The sequence below is a fragment of the Pelodiscus sinensis genome, chromosome 23 (genome assembly GCF_052426305.1).
Source record: "Pelodiscus sinensis isolate ZL-2025 chromosome 23, ASM5242630v1, whole genome shotgun sequence".
Classification (NCBI taxonomy): Eukaryota; Metazoa; Chordata; order Testudines; family Trionychidae; genus Pelodiscus; species Pelodiscus sinensis.
Window position 1 is genome coordinate 6,707,091 of NC_143074.1, and position 18,648 is coordinate 6,725,738.

At 47.3% G+C, this 18,648-nt stretch overlaps 1 protein-coding gene and 1 long non-coding RNA gene across 5 annotated transcripts in view; one reads left to right on the forward strand and one right to left on the reverse strand.

Annotated features, from left to right (window-relative positions):
* The window catches only part of ASTN2 (astrotactin 2), a 733,588-nt gene that overhangs the window by 65,135 nt on the left and 649,805 nt on the right, over window positions 1–18,648 (reverse strand). For all 4 annotated transcript variants that reach the window (XM_075905850.2, XM_075905849.2, XM_075905851.2 and 1 more), the window contains one exon: window positions 9,220–9,361. In XM_075905850.2, coding sequence (XP_075761965.1) covers window positions 9,220–9,361 — 142 coding nt within the window. The remainder of the gene's footprint in view (window positions 1–9,219; window positions 9,362–18,648) is intronic.
* On the forward strand, window positions 4,548–6,061 carry LOC112545460 (uncharacterized). Its single transcript, XR_003088924.3, has 3 exons — window positions 4,548–4,709; window positions 5,063–5,121; window positions 5,814–6,061. It is a non-coding gene; the product is annotated as an uncharacterized LOC112545460 (long non-coding RNA).

An 18,648-nucleotide genomic window follows, 5' to 3' on the forward strand; every position in this document is an offset into this window, starting at 1 on the left:
ATCTCCCTCACCCCTCTTCCTATTAACATTTCCAGGCAGAATCATCATTTTTATCTCCCCGTGTGCAGTATCTTACACCATGATGTGAGGATTCCACCTCCTCCCCGTTCCTCCCACAACTTTCCTATCTCACTTCCCTCCTCCAGCCGACCCCAATGGACCCATGCAAATAAGCCCCAAGATGGCTGGGGGTCTACAGATCAGATGCCAGGAGCTTCATAACAAAAATGCAAAGAATGTTATTTCATTCCTGACATCTTGAGGAAAGGTTGGAAAGAGGCTGGGCGTGGGGGGAATCTATAATGCTTGCTCTGTTTACAGTGTGGGATATAGCCAGAAATGGGGGAGGGAGGGCGGGAAGGACAGAAATTTTGCCTTTCCCAAAGGAGACAAGACCTGCCCAGCTGTCCAAGTCAGGGGCACTCAGAGGCAACCAGAGGATCTTACAAGTTAAAAGAGAAGACAGGCACAGGAAAGGGAACGAGCTAGGAAACAAGTATCAGAGGGGTAGCCGTGTTAGTCAGAATCTGCAAAAGCGGCGAGGAGTCCTGTGGCACCTTATAGACTATCTGAAGTGTTGGAGCACAAGCTTTCGTGGGCAAAGACACACTTCGTCAGAGCTAGGAAACAATTATCTGAAGATCACACAGCAAATCTGGGGTCAGAAGCTATGTCTCCTGAGCCAGCACCCTAACCACTACACTACACTGCCTCTTCCATAGCATGCCATACTACCCAGCTGCAGGGAAGACGAGCGCTGAATCTGAACTTCATTAAAGTCCAGGTAATACTGGAAAAAGGTCTTGCTTTGGGGAGGCTGCACTGCTACCCATGCATGCTGAGACACAGGGATGGGGCCTCTAGTGAGACGACCCCGCTATGGCTGGACAGGACAAGTCCATCCTCAAGAGGCAGAGTGACGGGTGGGGAGAGAAGAGGGAAGCAGCCCAGCCTGTTGGTTGTCCTGGTATGGAGGGAAGCACCTTCCTTTCTTTCACACAGTCTCCATTTCTGAATCCTTTAATGCTAATGAAAGAAGCAAGGCTTGGAAGTTGCCTCTGGGAGTCATTATGATATGGACAGTCCAGGCAATGGCAGCCCAACCTTCTCCCCAACCTGGGGGGCATCTTCTTTACCAGTGAGAGGGGATGTCAGGCCCCATGGTCCATTCAGTCCTGGGCCCTTCTTCCATTAATGCTCATTGCAGTAATATTTTAGTAGGCAATGTGGACGCCCGTCGATTGAGAGCTGGACTTAGCCCCTACATATTCCTGTCACCTAGCTCAATCAGCGACACTTAGTAAATAACACCCGGTGTCCAGTAGGGATGTAAGTTACTAGTCGACAACCTGATAAGCATATGCTTACTGGATAGTCAACTAGTGACGCAACTAGTTACATCCCCTCACCTTGCTGCCTCTATCAGAAACAGGCAGCAAGGGTGAGAGCAGGAGCCAGTGCTGAGGGGAGCTGGCTTAAAAGCCAGTTCCCCCAACAGCACCATCTTTGCAGGGGGGGCAAGGGAGGCAGAGGGGTAGCAGGGGACTAGGTGCAAAGCAGGAATCAGCTGTCCCAGCTCATGCCACCTGCTGCACTTCAGTCTTTTAAATGTAGGAAGAACCTCTGGGGGGTTAGCTCTTGGGGCCAGGAGCTATCTCCGCTGCAGCTCTGCAGTTTCCCCCTTTATCAACTAATCAACTAATCTATTAACTGATTAAACACCATTTTACATCCCTAGTCTCCAGAGCTGACCATGTATCCAGTGGAGGCACAACAGAGCTGTTTCTGTTTTAGCCAAGTCCAAGGGGTGACAACTGGCAAAAGACTATGGACTTGTGAATGACTGTCTGTTGTGACAAACACAGTGAGACTGGAGAAAGAGGAGACAGAGGCACAGGAGGAGAAGACAAAGGTGTTAGAAACTGCTGCTTAAGAGACTCTCTAGCAAGGGTGAGCAAACCAACACCAAAAGATGAGAGTGGGAGATGAGAGAGAACAGAAGATTACTGACCTCCATAGAAGACGCTAAGGCTGTGTCTACATTGGCAAGATTTTGCGCAAAATCTTGCCGCCTGTCTACACTGGCCACGAGTATTTGTGCAAGAACACTGACTTTGTAATGTACAAAATCAGTGGTTCTTGCGCAAATACTCTGATGCTCCCACTCAGGAATAAGCCAGTGTAGAGGGCCAGTGTAGACAGCAACGTTAATTTATTGCGCAAGAAAGCCTGATGGATAAAATGGCCATCGGAGCTTTCTTGCGCAAGAGAGCGTCTACACTGGCACGGATGCTTTTGCGCAAAAGCACATGCCAGTATAGACGCTCTCTTGCGCATATATTTTTAACAGAAAAACATTTCCATTAAAAGTATTTGCGCAAAATCATGCCAGTGTAGATGCAGGCTAAGACTCTATCAGCTCTCAATAAGGATTTGGGCTTATTTATCTAAAGAAGAGAAGATTGAGGAGGGATTTGAAAGCAGCCTTCAACTACCTGAAGGGGGGTTCCAAAGAGGATGAAGAGAGGCTGTTCTCTTTGATGGCAGATGACAGAATGAGGAGCAATGATCTCAAGTTACAATAGGAGAGGTCTAGGCTGGATATTAGGAAAAACTATTTCACTAGGAGGGTGGTGAAGCACTGGGATGGGTTCCCTGAGGAGGTGGAATCTCCATCCCTAGAGATTTTTAAGTCCCAGCTTGACAAAGCCCTGGCTGGGATGATTGAGTTGGGATGGGTCCTGCTTTGGACAGGGGGCTGGACTCGACAACCTCCTGAGGGCTCTTCCAGCCCTGGGATTCTATGATTCTAAGGGTGAAGAACCTAGAGGAGGGTTTTGTGTGCAGATGTTTATTATTTTTCCATAGATCTCTTGTGCTGAGTGTGCCGTTATGTCTTCACTTGGAGCTGGAAGCGTGATTCCCCGCTTGAATGGACCCACTCATGCTGGTGCTCGTCACAGTAGCTCAAAACTTCCTTCTGTGGCAGATTGAAGAGTGGTTTGGGCTAGCTGCCCCCTGTACGTCCCCACAGGGCTCAGGCAGGTTGGACTCAGGGCAACCAGCCTGTGCCATGGCTGCTCAGGCTACCAAAACTGTGCTGCTATTTGCAATGAGCTCCCTTGACGAGTGCTGACGTGAGCCCATCACTTCGGGCAGGGAATCACAGCCTTTGCCCCCACTGCTGATATGGGCTCTGGGTGAAATGTGTGTGGTCCAGACGTGCCTTTGCCTTTACAACGTTCGTATGTTACTTGCCCCCCGGAAGGGTGGGACTGCAGCCCAGAATGCCAGTGCGGGTCATGCTCTGAAGGCGGCATGAATACGCTACTGGGGTGACTTGAGAAGTCAGTGCTGATCTTGGGCCCAGGACAGAGGATTTGAGGATCCCACCTCCTGCGAAAGGTGCCACGCAGGGCGTCAGTACTCCAGGTGTATGTGTCAAAGGCTTGATAAAGGGACAGTGATGGATGCTGCGCCGACTCCAGAGACTTGAAAGCACATGGGATCCAATAGCAGGAGCCAGTTTAGCAGCCCGATGATTGTCCACATGCAGGCGCTCAGCCAGGACTGTGTTCAACCCGTTCCACCAAGTCTTCAGCTACATCTGCACTATGAGCTGGGGTGAGTCCCTGCTCACACAGATGTGCCCGACGGGAACAAGGGCGGGTAGCAGGAGAGCTGCGGTCACACTGCTCAGCCAAACCTGCCTAAACCCCACGATTATGGACTTGGCACAATTTGCCACTGCCTGCAGGAGCCTGCTATTGAACCAGTGCAGCAATGATGGCTGGGCATCCACTCCTCGCTTGAAGGGTCGACAGGGCCACTGAGGATCTGCTGCTGCTGGCTATGAGCTCGCACACGTGTCTTTCCGATCCACCCACACAACAATGGCCACTGCTGAAGAGCAGCAGGCGTTCGCCCTCCTTGGCAGGCTGACAGGGTGCAGAGAGGTGCGTATAAAGAGCAGGAAGCCGTACACAGGTTGCACGGGCTGAGCCTAGCTGCACTGGAGACAGAGCTGCTCTGGGCCAGGCAAGGTTTGCTGGCTGTGGGCTGCAGGCCCAGGCCGCAGAGTTTATTGCTGCTCTGAGGGCTGACTAGTCACATGGCTATAATTCATTTCCATCCAAGGGAACTGGCCTTTCTTCCGCAGCTCCCCATCAAGAGCTAGAGACGCAATGAGCCATTTCCTCTAGCTTCCAAGTTCCTGTCTCCATGAGGTGATGATGCATGGTGCGACCTCTTTCCCCATGACCTCTCTAACACATGTGAGAGGCCTCGGGGCAGGTCAGCGACACACCACGGTGGCCGATCTGGTGTGGCGAGGGGGAACGCAAACTCAGCGGGAGGCTGGAGGCTCCGTCTTGGCACAAGGACTGCTCCAAGGAAGAGGCTCTGAAGGGGCTCCTAATGACTTCCATATTGTTTCCAGTAAGTTTTGTGCTGATTCTTGGCACAAACACCGGAAATGAATAGGCTAGGTCAGGAATGTAAATAAAGTGAAACATTGGGATTGAATCTAATCTATCATTATAGTATCTGTGGTGGAGGGAAGAGTGTCCGGAGCTGCTCCTGCCCTTACGGAACTGATCTATCGACGCGCCAGAAGGGGTTTCATCCTCTCCCCCAGCTAGTGGCTCCTCCCCAAGCGCTCTGCAATAAACATGCGGGGCTGGCATGCCTGCTCTCCAGCGGCCGAGCAGGTACAGCGCTTGCATGCGGGCGGCTTTCACAGCTCAGTAAACAGGCGTCCCAAGGGCTCAGAGAGCAGCTAGGTAAGGAGAGGAGAAGGGGAGTCTGGTGGCAGGGGCAGCGAGGCTGCAGGGTGCCAAAGGAGACAACCCAACCAGTCCCATTTAGGAGTAGAGGTGAGTAAAGGGAGCTGGTGCACTCTCTGGGGTTGGGTTATGGGCGCTGGCCCGGGAGGCTGATACTTGGCTAGAAACAATACAGAGCCCTTCCCACTTAGTGGGCGATCTGCAATGAGTTACAGGTCTCAGCCCTATCACAAATCCATCTGTATAATTGGCACTAATGACCCCCTTTGTCTCAGCAGCAGCCAAGGACTGAACAGACATGGAGGTGCCTCTTGCCAGACCAGTCTTGGAGGAGTGAGTGAGTTGCCTAAGTTCTAGCTGTTCTCTGGGGAGAGGAATTCTTGCTCATGGCACATTTTGCCAGCAGTACATTTAGTTCATTTCTCTCTTTTAAGGGGCATACATCAAATGCAGTATTCTTCAAATACACCCACGAGCAATACCACGGTGTATTTTTCAGTGGCTTGTCCCATGTTTGCAGATGGACTTGTGTGTACATGCATGCCTCTGAGTGTGCACCCATGTGCATGTTTGTATGCAAATATCTGTGTGCAGGTGCACTTGCCTGCTAACAGGCAGGCATGTGTGTAATATATCTGCTCTTCCATGATACAGTTTCGTGCTGCAGGATTGATGTCACAACCCCAAATGTTTTGCAGGCAAAGCAGCATAGGCAAATTGTTCTTGTCAAACTGAAAATGAAGAGTGATGTAAAAATTAGCTCTGCATTTGATAGTTTATTTGTTTGAATTACAGAAACCTCAAACACAGAAAAATCAATTAGCTTGTTTACTTGGAGATGTTGTTTTTCTTAAAAACCTGAACCTTGGCTATGATCTCAGGATGGGAATGTGCTGAGCTTTTGGTCAGTAGCGTCGCCTAATTGCGTTAGGTGACTCAGAAGGAAAAGGCAAATGGACCCGATGTCAGAGCCACATTTAGGGATTTGATCAGCTCCGCGTGATCTTACAGGCCTGTCTCTCTCCTTAGGTGATACCTTCCAACTATGCAGAGGGCAAAAGAGTTTGCCTTTCAAAAAAGCACGGATTCAACACAGCATGTGTGCTGTCACCTGACGGGCTGAAATCAATCGCAGCTCCCTACTGAATTGCTGCAAATGGGAGTCTGCCCATTTTAGAGACTTCCAAGAAAGAGATTTTCCCTCAAACACACAAACAAATGTAACAAAAATCAATATCAACCCAACTTGGGGCCTGGGGTTTTGTTTTAGTTGTGTCTTCATGGGGTCAGAGTGGAGCGTTAGCCTTCCGTGTCTCTGTCCTGACTATCTGAGCTTTGGGTCGCAGCTGTATGGATGTCTGCAGAAAGCAGTCATTAGTGTGTTTGTGTTTGTGTTTGTGTGTGCGTGTGTATGTGTGTATGTACACACCTAGTGCATGAGAATATCTCTGGTGACTGGCAGGTGCAGGTGTGTACTCAGGTATGCATGCACCAGCGTGTGAATACCGGGCTCTTTCTCTGTGTGTGTGGACCAGTGTACATGCATAAATGCTAGCATCTCTGCGCAGGTTCTCGCATGCACGTGGCATTCTGGGAACCCTGAGAAATGGATGCCAAGCCCCGCAGAGCCTTAGGCAGATACATGGAGCTGACCATTCTCCACGTGCCTCTCAAACTCCACCTGTGCTCCCAGAACACCTGCTATCTCCCCCAGGCCGCCTGCTTTCCATGCTTGGCTGCATTCCAAGCCCATGGATCAGGCTTTTGGCACGTAAGGCTGCAGCAGTATTGTAGACAGCAAGCTCTGAGGCCAGCTTCCCCTGGAGGCAGACTGCACAGAGCAGCAGCTCCCCCAGTCCACCCAGACATCACCCCTTGCCAGTGAACACATACTCTGCCTGAGAGAGCTGGCAGGGATGCTGCTGGCTGTGTGCTGATTGAGGGCCACCTCTGCCCACCTCCACTGCTACGGGACTCAGAGTTGTGCAGCAGAGAGGCGCCTTTGGCGCAAGGAGAGGACAACCCTTTGCCTACATGCCGCTGGACATATGATAAAGCTTTGTACCTTCAGCTTGAGAATCCTCCAGCCCTTTATAAATACTGGTGAATTGTCACACCACCGTCTGGGAGGCAGGGAAGGCTCAGACCTCTATTTTGCAAATGGGGAAACTGAGTCACAGAGGTGGCGTGGCAGTTCATACAGGGCACCTATGACAGAGTTGGACCCGGGACCCAATTCTCCTGGCTCAAGCTAAATGCTTTACCCTCAACATTAGCCTCTCCAGAGACTGGAAGGGCAAAAGAATTGCTCCTCCCTTTTGACAACCACGCACCCAGTTGCCAATAGTTCGCAAGTGACTGGATTTTACTGGAGGCAAATTATTAGCCAGCTCTGTTCCAGACTCTTCCAGGCATCTCCTCAAAACAGCCCAATTCCCAGTGATATTAATAATTATTCTACAGACCTAACTATATTTTAAGAAGGAAACACTTACAGTTATTCAATGGCAAGTACCATTTTGAGCCTGCTCCCAGACGCGGCACAGCACCAGAGTTATGCAATAAAAGCTCTTCCCTCCTTGGAGGTTGTCAATGTATTTAATGGGGGGCGGGAGGGAGGAAGAGGGAGGAGGAGGAGGTGAAGGGAAAGTATTAATCAAGATCTTAAAAAGTTCTCGTTGACAGTCCATTTGCCAGCTCTCAAGTTAACTGCCTTTGTGGTCCCATAAAAAGTTTCATTACTCACTACAAAATGTGTTTTAATTATTGCAGCCGCTCGGACGCTAAGGCTGGGGTGTTTCTCTCTCCCCTGCACGCTGACTGAGCCACCCGGGGGGATGCAGCACATGGAAAGCACAGGCGTGAGGAAGGTGGTGTTGTGGTTTTAAAGCACCGACATGGGAACCAGGCCTGTGTGACCTTGGACAAGTCACCGCGTCTTTCTGCACCGCAGTGCCCGCTCAGTAACAATGGAGACAATGACACTTCCTTTGCCTCCTTGGATTGGAAACACTTCAAGGTGGAACGTGTCCCTCCTGGCGTGTTTTCACAGTGCTTAGCACACAGGCCTCAAAGTCATGCTGCAATGTTCATAATACCACCCCTGGCTGCTCTGCTGGCTAAAGGGGGAAACAGAGAGGGGAGAATCTGGCAAGGACACAAAATCACCAGCTGCCTTTAAGAACCACCCCCCAGGATCAGATTCCAATCTCCCTGATGCTGGTTTCAGACCAGTGTAACTCCATTGTCTCCAATGGCGTTGCAGCTGATTCCTACTGAGGTAAGAGAGAACAGGGTCCTAATGTGTATTAGAAAAGGATTCAACGTGCTGCTGTTGGAATTACTGCACTACTGCTCTGAAAGGTGGCCTTCTGCTGTTAAAACAGAAACATGCATTTTCTTGTGTGTGAAAAGCCACTGATAGCTCAGATGAGCCGAGTGGGCAAGGGCAATAGCACAAGTTTCAAGGTATTGTTATCCAGACGCCAGCTCGATCTCAGACCTGCCACCTTCCGTACCACAGTAAACACGAGCATGTGTAAATAGCAATGTGCACAGCTGCAAATGATTCTGAGGCTGCTGTATCAGCGTGCCTGGCTGCCTGCCATTTGTCCATTAGGAACTTTGCTGGTCAGAGAAAGCAGGTTACTTTGCCCTCCCTTCACTGGCTCAGCTCATGAGAATGAGGCAGACCACATCCCGTCATGCACACGAGATTGGAAAGGGGGGATGACATGCCACTTCCCCATTGATGGAATCGTACCAAACCCCCAAATCCAAGCAGCAGAAGTATGTCCAACGTGGACCAGCTGGACCTCAGTTTCATGGACTGAACCTGTCTCAGCTTCTAACACATAGTCAAGACACATGCACCAAACAAACCTATCTGTGTACCACAGCACTGGCCGCAACGGGGCCCTGCCAGGATACATCCCTCCAGGCACTGCTGCAATAGAGATGTTAAAGAACAACTACACTGTATGGCTTCATCTACTTTGCATCGTTATTTCGAAATAACAATGTGAGTATCTACACAGTCATTCCGTTATTTTGAAATAATTTGGCTTATTCTGAAACCTGTAAACCTCATTCTATGAGGAATAATGCCTATTCTGAAATAACTATTTCGAATAAGGCATCTGTAGATGCTCCACTGCTGCTGCTTCGAAATAGCCCCTCACCAGAGCCATTCTGAGTTATTCCTCCCCAGTGCTTCTTAGGGCTGTAAATCGAGATAGCAGGTCTACATTAGGGAAGCCTCCCTTGGGCTAATTTTGAGGCTTCCTTGCAGTGTGGACGTGCTATTTCAAAATAAGCTATTTTGGAATAACTATTCTGGAACAGCTTATCCTGAAATAGCTGTGCAGTGTAGACATACCCTATGCTACTTCCCAACCCTCCTCTCCATCCTGTCCCAGGTCCATCATTCCCTTACTTGTATAGGCCATCCGGTTCCAGGCACTTGAAAATGACCGAATAAAGGCTGGTTTCTGGGACCTCGCCATGGCTTCTGCCAGCTGCCACGCAGGAAGTTCCAAGTCCGGAGAGCAAATCATCAGCGAAGCTCAAGGATTCTCCTGAAGGCCAAAGAGCAGAAGGGGAAGATTAATAAAGCTGAGCAACCCCACGCTCAATCTCCAGCCCAGGCATCCAGTTTTTCCTGAGCCTTTCCCTAAAAGATGCAAGCAACACAAATACAGCACAAGCCAGCCGGCAATCAGACAGGAGCAAGTTGCACGATTGGCTCCTTTAGGGTAGATTGCCCAGACACAGCGCAGGGTCCCTGGAGTACACAAGCCCATTGCAGAGCCCATACGCTGTCAGGCAAATCCAGACTAAGTTGGCTCGCAGCTTGGATTGGGCACGTAGGCAACGTGCAGACCAGTCCAGGGAAGACCCTGCAAATGTTGAACCCTGAACCTCTAATGGGGCAATGTTTCCCCCATTTTTCCAGTTGCTTTGGAAGAAAACAGAATCAGTGGCTTGGTCAATGTTTTCTCTCTCTTGTTTTTTATTCTGTTTTCAAAGTGACACCACCATTTCAAAACACCACGGCTGTGTCTAGACTGGCCACTTTTTCCGGAAAAGCAGCCACTTTTCTGGAAAAACTTGTCAGCTGTCTACACTGGCCGCTTGAATTTCCACAGAAGCACTGACGATCTCATGTAAGATTGTCAGTGTTTTTGCGGAAATACTATGCTGCTCCCGTTAGGGCAAAAGTCTTTTTCCGAAAAACTTTTGCACAAAAGGGCCAGTGTAGACAGCTGAGATTTGTTTTCCGCAAAAAAGCCCCGATCGTGAAAATGGCGATCGGGGCTTTTTTGCGCAAAAGCGCGTCTAGATTGGCCACGGACGCTTTTCTGCAAAAAGTGGTTTTGTGGAAAAGCGTCCGTGCCAATCTAGACGCGCTTTTCCAAAAATGTTTTTAATTGAAAACTTTTCCATTAAAAGCATTTCCCGAAAATCATGCCAGTGTAGATGTAGCCCACCTGTCACAGTCCAGCAGGTTTCCTCACCTTAGCTACTACGAACACCTGGGGATAGCAGGACTGAAGGAATTCTTACAAATGGAACCTTCTTGTCATGATTATGCTCTTTATTTGATGCCATTTCTCTCAGGCTGGACAAAAAGCAATGACTTTCCATTCGCAGACCCTCTCCCTGCCAGGGCCTAAAGGCCGCAGCATTGCTGTTCAAACACCACAGGGAGATGAGTGCTTCTTTTAAAGCAATCATTTTTATTATAAATGAAAATAATAAATAATAATTTGGTAAAGCTTATTTTTTTACTACTATACACTCAACTTATACAACATCACCCAATTTAAATCAATAGCATTCCTTTAATTACACTTCTAGGGCCTGACTCCAAACTGCTTTCACTTATAGACGGTTATTTATTAGTGCAAAGAGAGTTATCATTTGGATTTTGTATCAGCCCTGCTCTACATCCCCCTTTTTTTGAAATAACAAGCAGAGCATCCACACTACCAAGCCCGTTATTTCAAAATAAGGGGCTGGTTATTTCAAAACAATAACTCCTGCTTTCCATGAGGAATAATGCTTTTTTCAAAATAGTTATTTCGAAATAGTGGTTGTACGGATGCTGCACTGCTGCTATTGTGAAATAACTATTATCCAGAGTCATTCAAAGTAATCACTCCTCAGTACTTCGTGGGGCTCTAAGCCAAGGTAATGCATTCACATTGAAGCTACATCTACACTGTCTGTTTTTTTGGAATCGGAAATGCAAATGAAGCATTCATTTGCAAATCTCGTGCTCTCATTTGCATATTCTCTTCCGATTCTTTTTGCAGAAGAGGATTTTGTGTATTAACTTACATCCTTCAGGGCTTAAATCATCTATAACTATTAGAGATCAGGAAGAGACTTAATGTAGAGGGCAGATTAGCCCACATCTGTCTTTTGTGGGGTTCTTATGACTTCCTCTGAAGCATCTGGCACAAGATTATGACAAAAGCAGGACAGGACACAGGAGTAGACATACCACAGGTCTGGTCCAGTTTGGCAATTCCTATATTACTACTCACGATCTCAGTGTTCACCTCATTTAATTGTGTTGTCATTGCTGCTTAACTTAGACCTTGTTCTCTGAGACCAGATGCCTTGTACCGCTGATCAGACACAATGCACCTGGGCATAAAGGCATGGTTACCACCAGTGACTGTCCATCATCACAGAGTTGTTGTCTGCTGATGTCGTGAAGGGTCCCGTTCTGAATACCAGGTGGCAGGTTACTTGAGGATAAACAGAAGGTGTTTGGGGTTGACTTGACGCAGCTCGTTATAGCGAGTCCAGTGTACCAGAATACAAAAATACAAAATGTTTGGGCACAAGAGAGATTATCGCTGCCCAGCCAAAACTCTCCTGACTCAAAACAATAATCCCTCGCTATCTGTTTAGATGTCATTGGGCAGTGGTGGAGTTTTAGGAAAATACAGTTGTGCCTAGGCAGCAATTTTTCGAAGCACTTGCATTCAAAATGAGATGAGGGGGCTTCATATATGCACACAATGGGGCAGAGCAGATAAGTCCTTTAGTGCTCCAAAGGCTGGTAGGCTCTTTCTCCGGCAAGGGAAGGAAAGCAAGCTCCACACCTGAGGCCTTTTTAAGGGTCTTTGAACAATGGGCAAAACATAACAAATTAAAACATTCATCTCCATTGAAAATGCTGGTTAAATCCCCCCCAAAGCATTTCCCTGCCTCAAGCCACAAGTGAGAAAGAGAACACACCTTCCTCCCTCAGCTTGCCTCTCCTTATAGACCCTGCCCTGCCATGAGATAGGCAGGGATCTTTTAACCCATGTTGCATGCCCCCTGCAGGAGATTCCCATGCTGGCCAGGATTCCCTTGTGGTGACCCAGGAAAGCCAAAGTATGGCCTGGGTTCTGACATGATGTTCCAGGCAGGAGTCCAGTATAGCTCCTATAGGCACTGCGGGGTGGATCTGAGACCAGCACAGCACCCCCACAGATACCAAAATACACATCTGGATTTTTCTAAAGAGCCCAAAACATCAGGTGCTGAACACTTCTCAAAATCTGACCCATCTTTAACTGCCTAGTTGCCTTCTCTGGGCCCCACCAGTGCACTATCTGAGCTCCGTGCTAACAGCAATGAATTTACCACCACAACACCCCTCTGGGGCAGGGGAACATTAATGTTCCCTAGATGTGCCAGAGGAACTGAGGCAGAGAGAGATGCATTTGTGGCAGAGATGCATACCGAGCCTAGGTCTCGTGACCTAGTGCATGGACATGAAAGTTGGAAGATAGATAGTTGCGTGAGAATTGCGCTGATCAGTCCTGCATCTTCCAGGCTTCACCGACACAGAACTTGCCACGGAATATCCCTTTGCTGCAGAGTTGTGCTTCAGAGACTCTGCTTTCACTGAAAATCAAACCTTTTTGTATGGTAACCATGATGAGTGTGTGTAGGCCCCATCTATGGCACTCCACCAAAGAGGACTAGGTAGCAGTACTACCTGCAGAGCTTTAGCTCACTCACTACCAGCTTCCAACTGTAGCTCTTGGAGGTTCAATCCCTGCCATTGGGGAAACTTTAACCTCCTTGGACCCTCATCAAGGGATCTACAAGTTGCTGTTTTGTTTCACACCAATTCCACAAGAGAAGGATTGGAACTCCACTTCATTCTCAAGTTTAACTCTCATGCAAATGGTCTAAATCGTGATATCGGATGGCTCGCACATTATCAACAAACCAAACAATGAAGGTGCCAATGTCTGCGTAGAATCTGGTGTTAGTACTCTTCCTTTCCTAGTGCAAACTAATGGTTCTTACCAGCCTCTTTTAACTATGTATTCTTTGAGGTGCTGACTGACTATTTGTTGTTTTTTAAGTTTTTCCTGTTACAGACTGGCTCGGCTGTCCCTTTGAAACTTATCTACCCAATGTCCTTTTTTCTCCCTCCTCCAATTTTCCCCCTCTCCCCCACTATCCTTATTTATTCTTGGTTCCGGACTTCCAGCACTCTGGTCATCTGAAGAAATGGGTTGTGCCCACGAAAGCTCATGATACCATCTACATGTTTTGTTAGTCTTTAAAGTGCTACCCGATTATTTCTTGTTTTTTAAGTAAACCCCTGCTATGGTAGCCACCACACCAGTGCTTCAGGTTACAGGAATGGCCTTGACAAAGCAGACCAGGTATAAATTGATGGAGGGATGACAACCGAAAGCCTGAAACAATAACTCTGAGGGTATGTCTACACTAGCTCGTTAATTCGAGCTAGGTAGGCAAATCAGGCAACCGGAGTTGCAAATGAAGCCCGTGATTTAAATATCCCAGGCTTTATTTGCATGTTCCCGTCCGGGCGCCATTTTTAAATCCCCCTTAGTTCGAACGAACTGCCCACGGCTACACGCAGCAGTTTAAAGTTAATCCGAACTAAGTGCATCCCAGGGAAGGCTAAGACAGCGCATTGCCCCAGCCTCTGCCCCTCCCCTCCAGCCTGGGGAAGACTGAGGAAGACTGAGGCTGATTACTCCCCTCTCCCTTTCCCCAGGAGTGAGGCCAAGGGTAGAGCTGGGCCAAGGAGGATCAGGGCAGCCACCGGCTCCTCCGACAGCTTGGGCCAGGCTGCCGCTGCCGCAGCCACAGCCCAACCAAACGGGCTGGTTCTGCCCCAGTCCTACTATAATTGGGCCTGGCTGGGTGTCCCACAGGCGTCGAGGGACCTAACATCTATTTCACTACTAGTAGTCTATAAACACTCTTAACTGAAAAGTTCTGTGGATGAAGACTGGAATATTTTGGAATATTATTTTTCACTTACGATATTACAGCAAGACCCCAGAAGGTTGGTTCTATAAAACCTTTCCTGCTATATAAATGTTTAGTAATGTTATAACAAAATCATTTTACCAATCACTCAATGTTTTCATTAGCCTCTCTTACGCACACTCATTGTGTCACTATTTTGAACTTTATATTTAAAAAAAAATGAGGTCCACATTTCCAAAAAAAAGCATCCCTCTTCCCCGAAATTCCTGCGTACAGGCCTGAAACCCATCCTCAGAAATAACCAGCCTGAAAATAATCACTGACAAAGTGCACCGCACTGACTGATAGCCAGACAAGTGCCTAGCGATGTGGGTGGAGTAGGAACGGAAGCTGGTTTGCCTGATTTGCCTCCCTAGCTCGAACACTCCCATTTACTTCCCTTTCTCCTCATGAGGAGCAGGAGTACCAGTGTCAGCGAGAGCACCCTTGGCATTCAAGTTAGCGGATCCTTACTAGAGCTGCAATACTGAATGCCAGAAAATTGACCATGAGTGTTGATCCGTGGGTAAGTACAGGCATGGCCTAAAAGTGTCCCAGGATCTCTAACTCCACCCAGGCCAGACCTTAGAGAGGAACTCAGTTTGATGCCTCAAATGAAGACCATCACACCCTGTACCAGAGTCAGCATCCCCATTTGGAGACTTGGACTCATGGTCTCCTGGCCTAGCAGCAAGAAGGCCACCATTCATATGTCCTGGTGAGCACTAAATCAGCACTGTCAGCCTAATTCTCCTCTTAATGACAGCTGTGTAAATCACAAGAAGCTTCACGGTCATAGGCTGGGATTTGTGCAGAGCCAAACTAAGAAAGAGGAGAATCTGGAACTGAGATTCCTGTGGGGAAATGTGGAAGCCTTTTTGCCAAAGGGAACACATGCCTGTTTAACCAGGTTGCCCTCCATTCCCAGAAGCCACGTCCTTGTGAGAACAGCAGCATATAAAGTATGGGGAGAGGGTGACTCAGCCTGGCTCCTTTGGACAAAGATTTAGTCCTGGGTGCTGTGGTTCAGCTTTCCGGCACAAGCAGCCCCAATGTGGCATGGCAGCACAGGAGGGAGATGAAGAAGAGGGAGTGGATGCTATTGGAACTGTCTGCTGCAATTCCTAGAAAGAAAATGTGGAGAACTTAGATGTTCCTTTGTCAGTCAGGCCTGACAGCTTGTTTATTGGCCTAGATTAAACCAGCCCCTATGATCTAACCAGGCACTCTCCTCCGAGTGTGATTTTCTTTCTTTCTCTCTTTCTTTTTTTCTTTCAACCTGTTTTTAATTTACTCTTCTGCCATTTCTCACTGTGACCTCAACTCAATCTGGTGCTTAGTGGTTAAAAAACAAAGACAAGGAAAGAAAAGTCCTTTAAAAATCGCATTTTATTTAGTTTGCTTAGTTTTGAAGCTTCAGCTGAAGAAAGATTAACCTTTTCTGCCTAACTTAATGGAAGCAAGGGGAGAGTCTGTATGGATAAATAAATATATGTGTGGGTATGGCGCAGACGGTCTCGTGTTACAGCCTCAGTGGAGCTATAATGGGGAACAGGCACAAGCCTGTGCGGCAGCTCCCAATTTGCTGGTTTCAAGGAAAGAAAAACAGAATAGAATGTCAGAAGCCCAGATGGGCACAAATGGCGGTGCAGAGAGGAGGCAGGCCGGGCCCTGTTGGGATTTCCCTTGTTGCCGGTGCCCTCCAGAGTGGTGCCGAGGGAAGCAGGGGTGAAGAGAGTTGAGTCTACATTGCTCCTGCCTGGCTTTATTCTCTGATTGCAAGAAACACCTGATGCAGAGAGGCCTCTAAATTCACCTTGTTTTTCTGGGTCCTCTTCACACCCTCTTTCCCACCAGGGTCTGCCCTCGAGGCATTAGGCACAGAGAGGAGAGCAAGTCTAGAAGCATGAGCATTGGTCTGTTCGGAGTGATAGATGATGAGTGCAAGTCCAGGGCTGTCCTTCGGGAGCCTGGCTACATCTCAGTTCAATCAGCTCTGTCCCGATCACGTCGCTCACGTGAGGGACAAATTACAACATGGTTTTACAAAAGGTAGATCGTGCCAAACCAACCTGATCTACTTTTTTGAGAAAGTAACAGATTTTTTAGATAAAGGAAATGCAGTGGATCTAATCTACCTCGACTTTAGTAAGGCATTTGATAAAGTACCACATGGGGAATTATTGGTTAAATTGGAAAAGATAGGGATTAATATGAAAGTTGAGAGGTGGATAAGCAACTGGTTAAAGGGGAGACTACAGCGGGTCATACTGAAAGGTGAACTGTCAGGTTGGAGGAAGGTTACTAGCGGAGTTCCTCAGGGATCAGTTTTGGGGCCAATTTTATTTAATCTTTTTATTGCTGATCTTGGCACCAAAAGTGGAAGTGTCCTAATAAAATTTGCAGATGACACAAAGTTGGGAGCTATTGCCAATTCAGAAAAGGATCGGGATATCATACAGGAAGATCTGGATGATCTTGTAAATTGGAGTGATACCAATAGGATGAAATTTAATAGTGAGAAGTGTAAGGTTATTCATTTAGGGATTAATAACAAGAATTTTAGTTATAAGCTGGGGACACATCAGTTGTAAGTAACGGAGGAGGAGAAGGACCTCGGAGTCCTTGTTGATTATAGAAAGACTATGAGCCGCCATTGTGACATGGCCGTGAAAAAGGCTAATACGATCTTGGGATGTATTAGGCGAGGTATTTCCAGTAGGGATAAGGAAGCGTTAGTGCCATTATACAAGGCATTGGTGAGACCCCATTTGGAATACTGTGTGCAATTCTGGTCTCCCATGTTTAAGAAGGATGAATTCAAACTGGAACAGGTACAAAGAAGGGCCACTAGGATGATCCGAGGAATGGAAAACCTGTCTTATGAAAGGAGACTCAAGGAGCTTGGTTTGTTTACTTTAACCAAAAGAAGGCTGAGGGGGGACATGATTGCACTTTTTAAATATATTAGAGGGATAAATACCAGGGAGGGAGAGGAATTATTTAAGTTTAATACCAATGTGGACACAAGAACAAATGGATATAAGCTGGCTAGTAGGAAGTTTAGACTTGAGATTAGACGAAGGTTTCTAACCATTAGAGGAGTGAAGTTCTGGAACGGCCTTTCAAGGGAAGTAGTGGGGGCAAAAGATCTATCTGGTTTCAAGATTAAACTAGATGGGTTTATGAAGGGGATGGTTTGATGAGATAACATGATCTTGGTAACTAATTCACCATTCATTATCAGTGGGAAATAGGTCAATAGAGGGATGATAGGAGTTACTATAGAGAACTTTCTGGGTGTCTGGCTGATGAGTCTTGCCCACATGCTCAGGGTTTAGCTGATCGCCATATTTGGGGTCGGGAAGGAATTTTCCTCCATGGTAGATTGGCAGATGCCCTGGAGGTTTTTCGCCTTCCTCTGTAGCATGGGGTACAGATCACAGCTAGAGGATTCTCTGCATCTTGGGGTCTTCAAAGTATTTGAAGGCTTCAATATCTGAGATATAGGTGAGAGGATTATTCTAGGAGGGCTGGGTGAGATTTTGTGGCCTGCACTGTGCAGGGGGTCAGACTAGATGATCATAATGGTCCCTTCTGACCTTAAAGTCTATGAGTCTATGAGGTGGGGTATCTCTTGAAGATGCATGGCTGGATCCTCAGTCAGGTAAATTGATGTTGTCATGAAAAGGAGCTGCATGGGAAAGTTTGACTTACCTGGAGAGCGAGGAAAAGGCGAAGCTAACCTCGAGGCTCTGTACCTAAGGGAGTGGGCTTTGGGCATTCAGCCAATGAAATGCAGATAAGAAATTTCAAATGAGAGAGGGTTTTTTTCTTTGTTTGGAGTCAAGCAGCAGTTTTCCCAGCAGGTATGGAGCAGGAGAGATGGAAATCTCCCAGGAACAGACTCCTTGAATTCATTAAAATATGTAAAAGTTTAGATAGCCCATCAGGTTTTAATGTTTTCCTTGTTTGGGGGTTTGGAAATCATGTCTGAGATGGTTAATTGTTTTTCTCTTCTCTCCTGTAACTAAGAATTATAGTTCAGGGAGAATCCCTGAGTCTATTTCAATCCATGGTTTTTAACACCCAGTCATTTACAATGCTTGCAACAGTAGTCTTGTTTTAATAATAAAAGTGTTTTCTTTTTGTGTTGTTAACTAGTATTGGTTCATTTTTGTGTTCTTAAACATATGTGCCTAAGTGAAACCACATTATCTGGGAGAAGCAGAGTCCCACTGCCTCTGCAGATTATCTCTGTTTGTTTTCCCTATTCCTAGCAGAATGGAGGTTGGGGGAGGGAGAGTTTTGCCACAGGGAAGAAATTCCAAGTGGTTTCTTCCCTGTAAAAAGGGCTATTTCTTTTTATTTCTTTTTTAATTCTAAGTGACACTTGGGGGTGGCAGCTACCTTTTTTTGTCTCTCTCTCTCAGGGAAATTGAGACCGCACAAGTTTGTCTCTGGGAGTTACAGAGACATGTTCTTACAGACTTTATTCTGCTATCCGGCTCTCATTACCTACACTCGATGTCCCAGATTGAGCCATGACAAATGTTCTGAT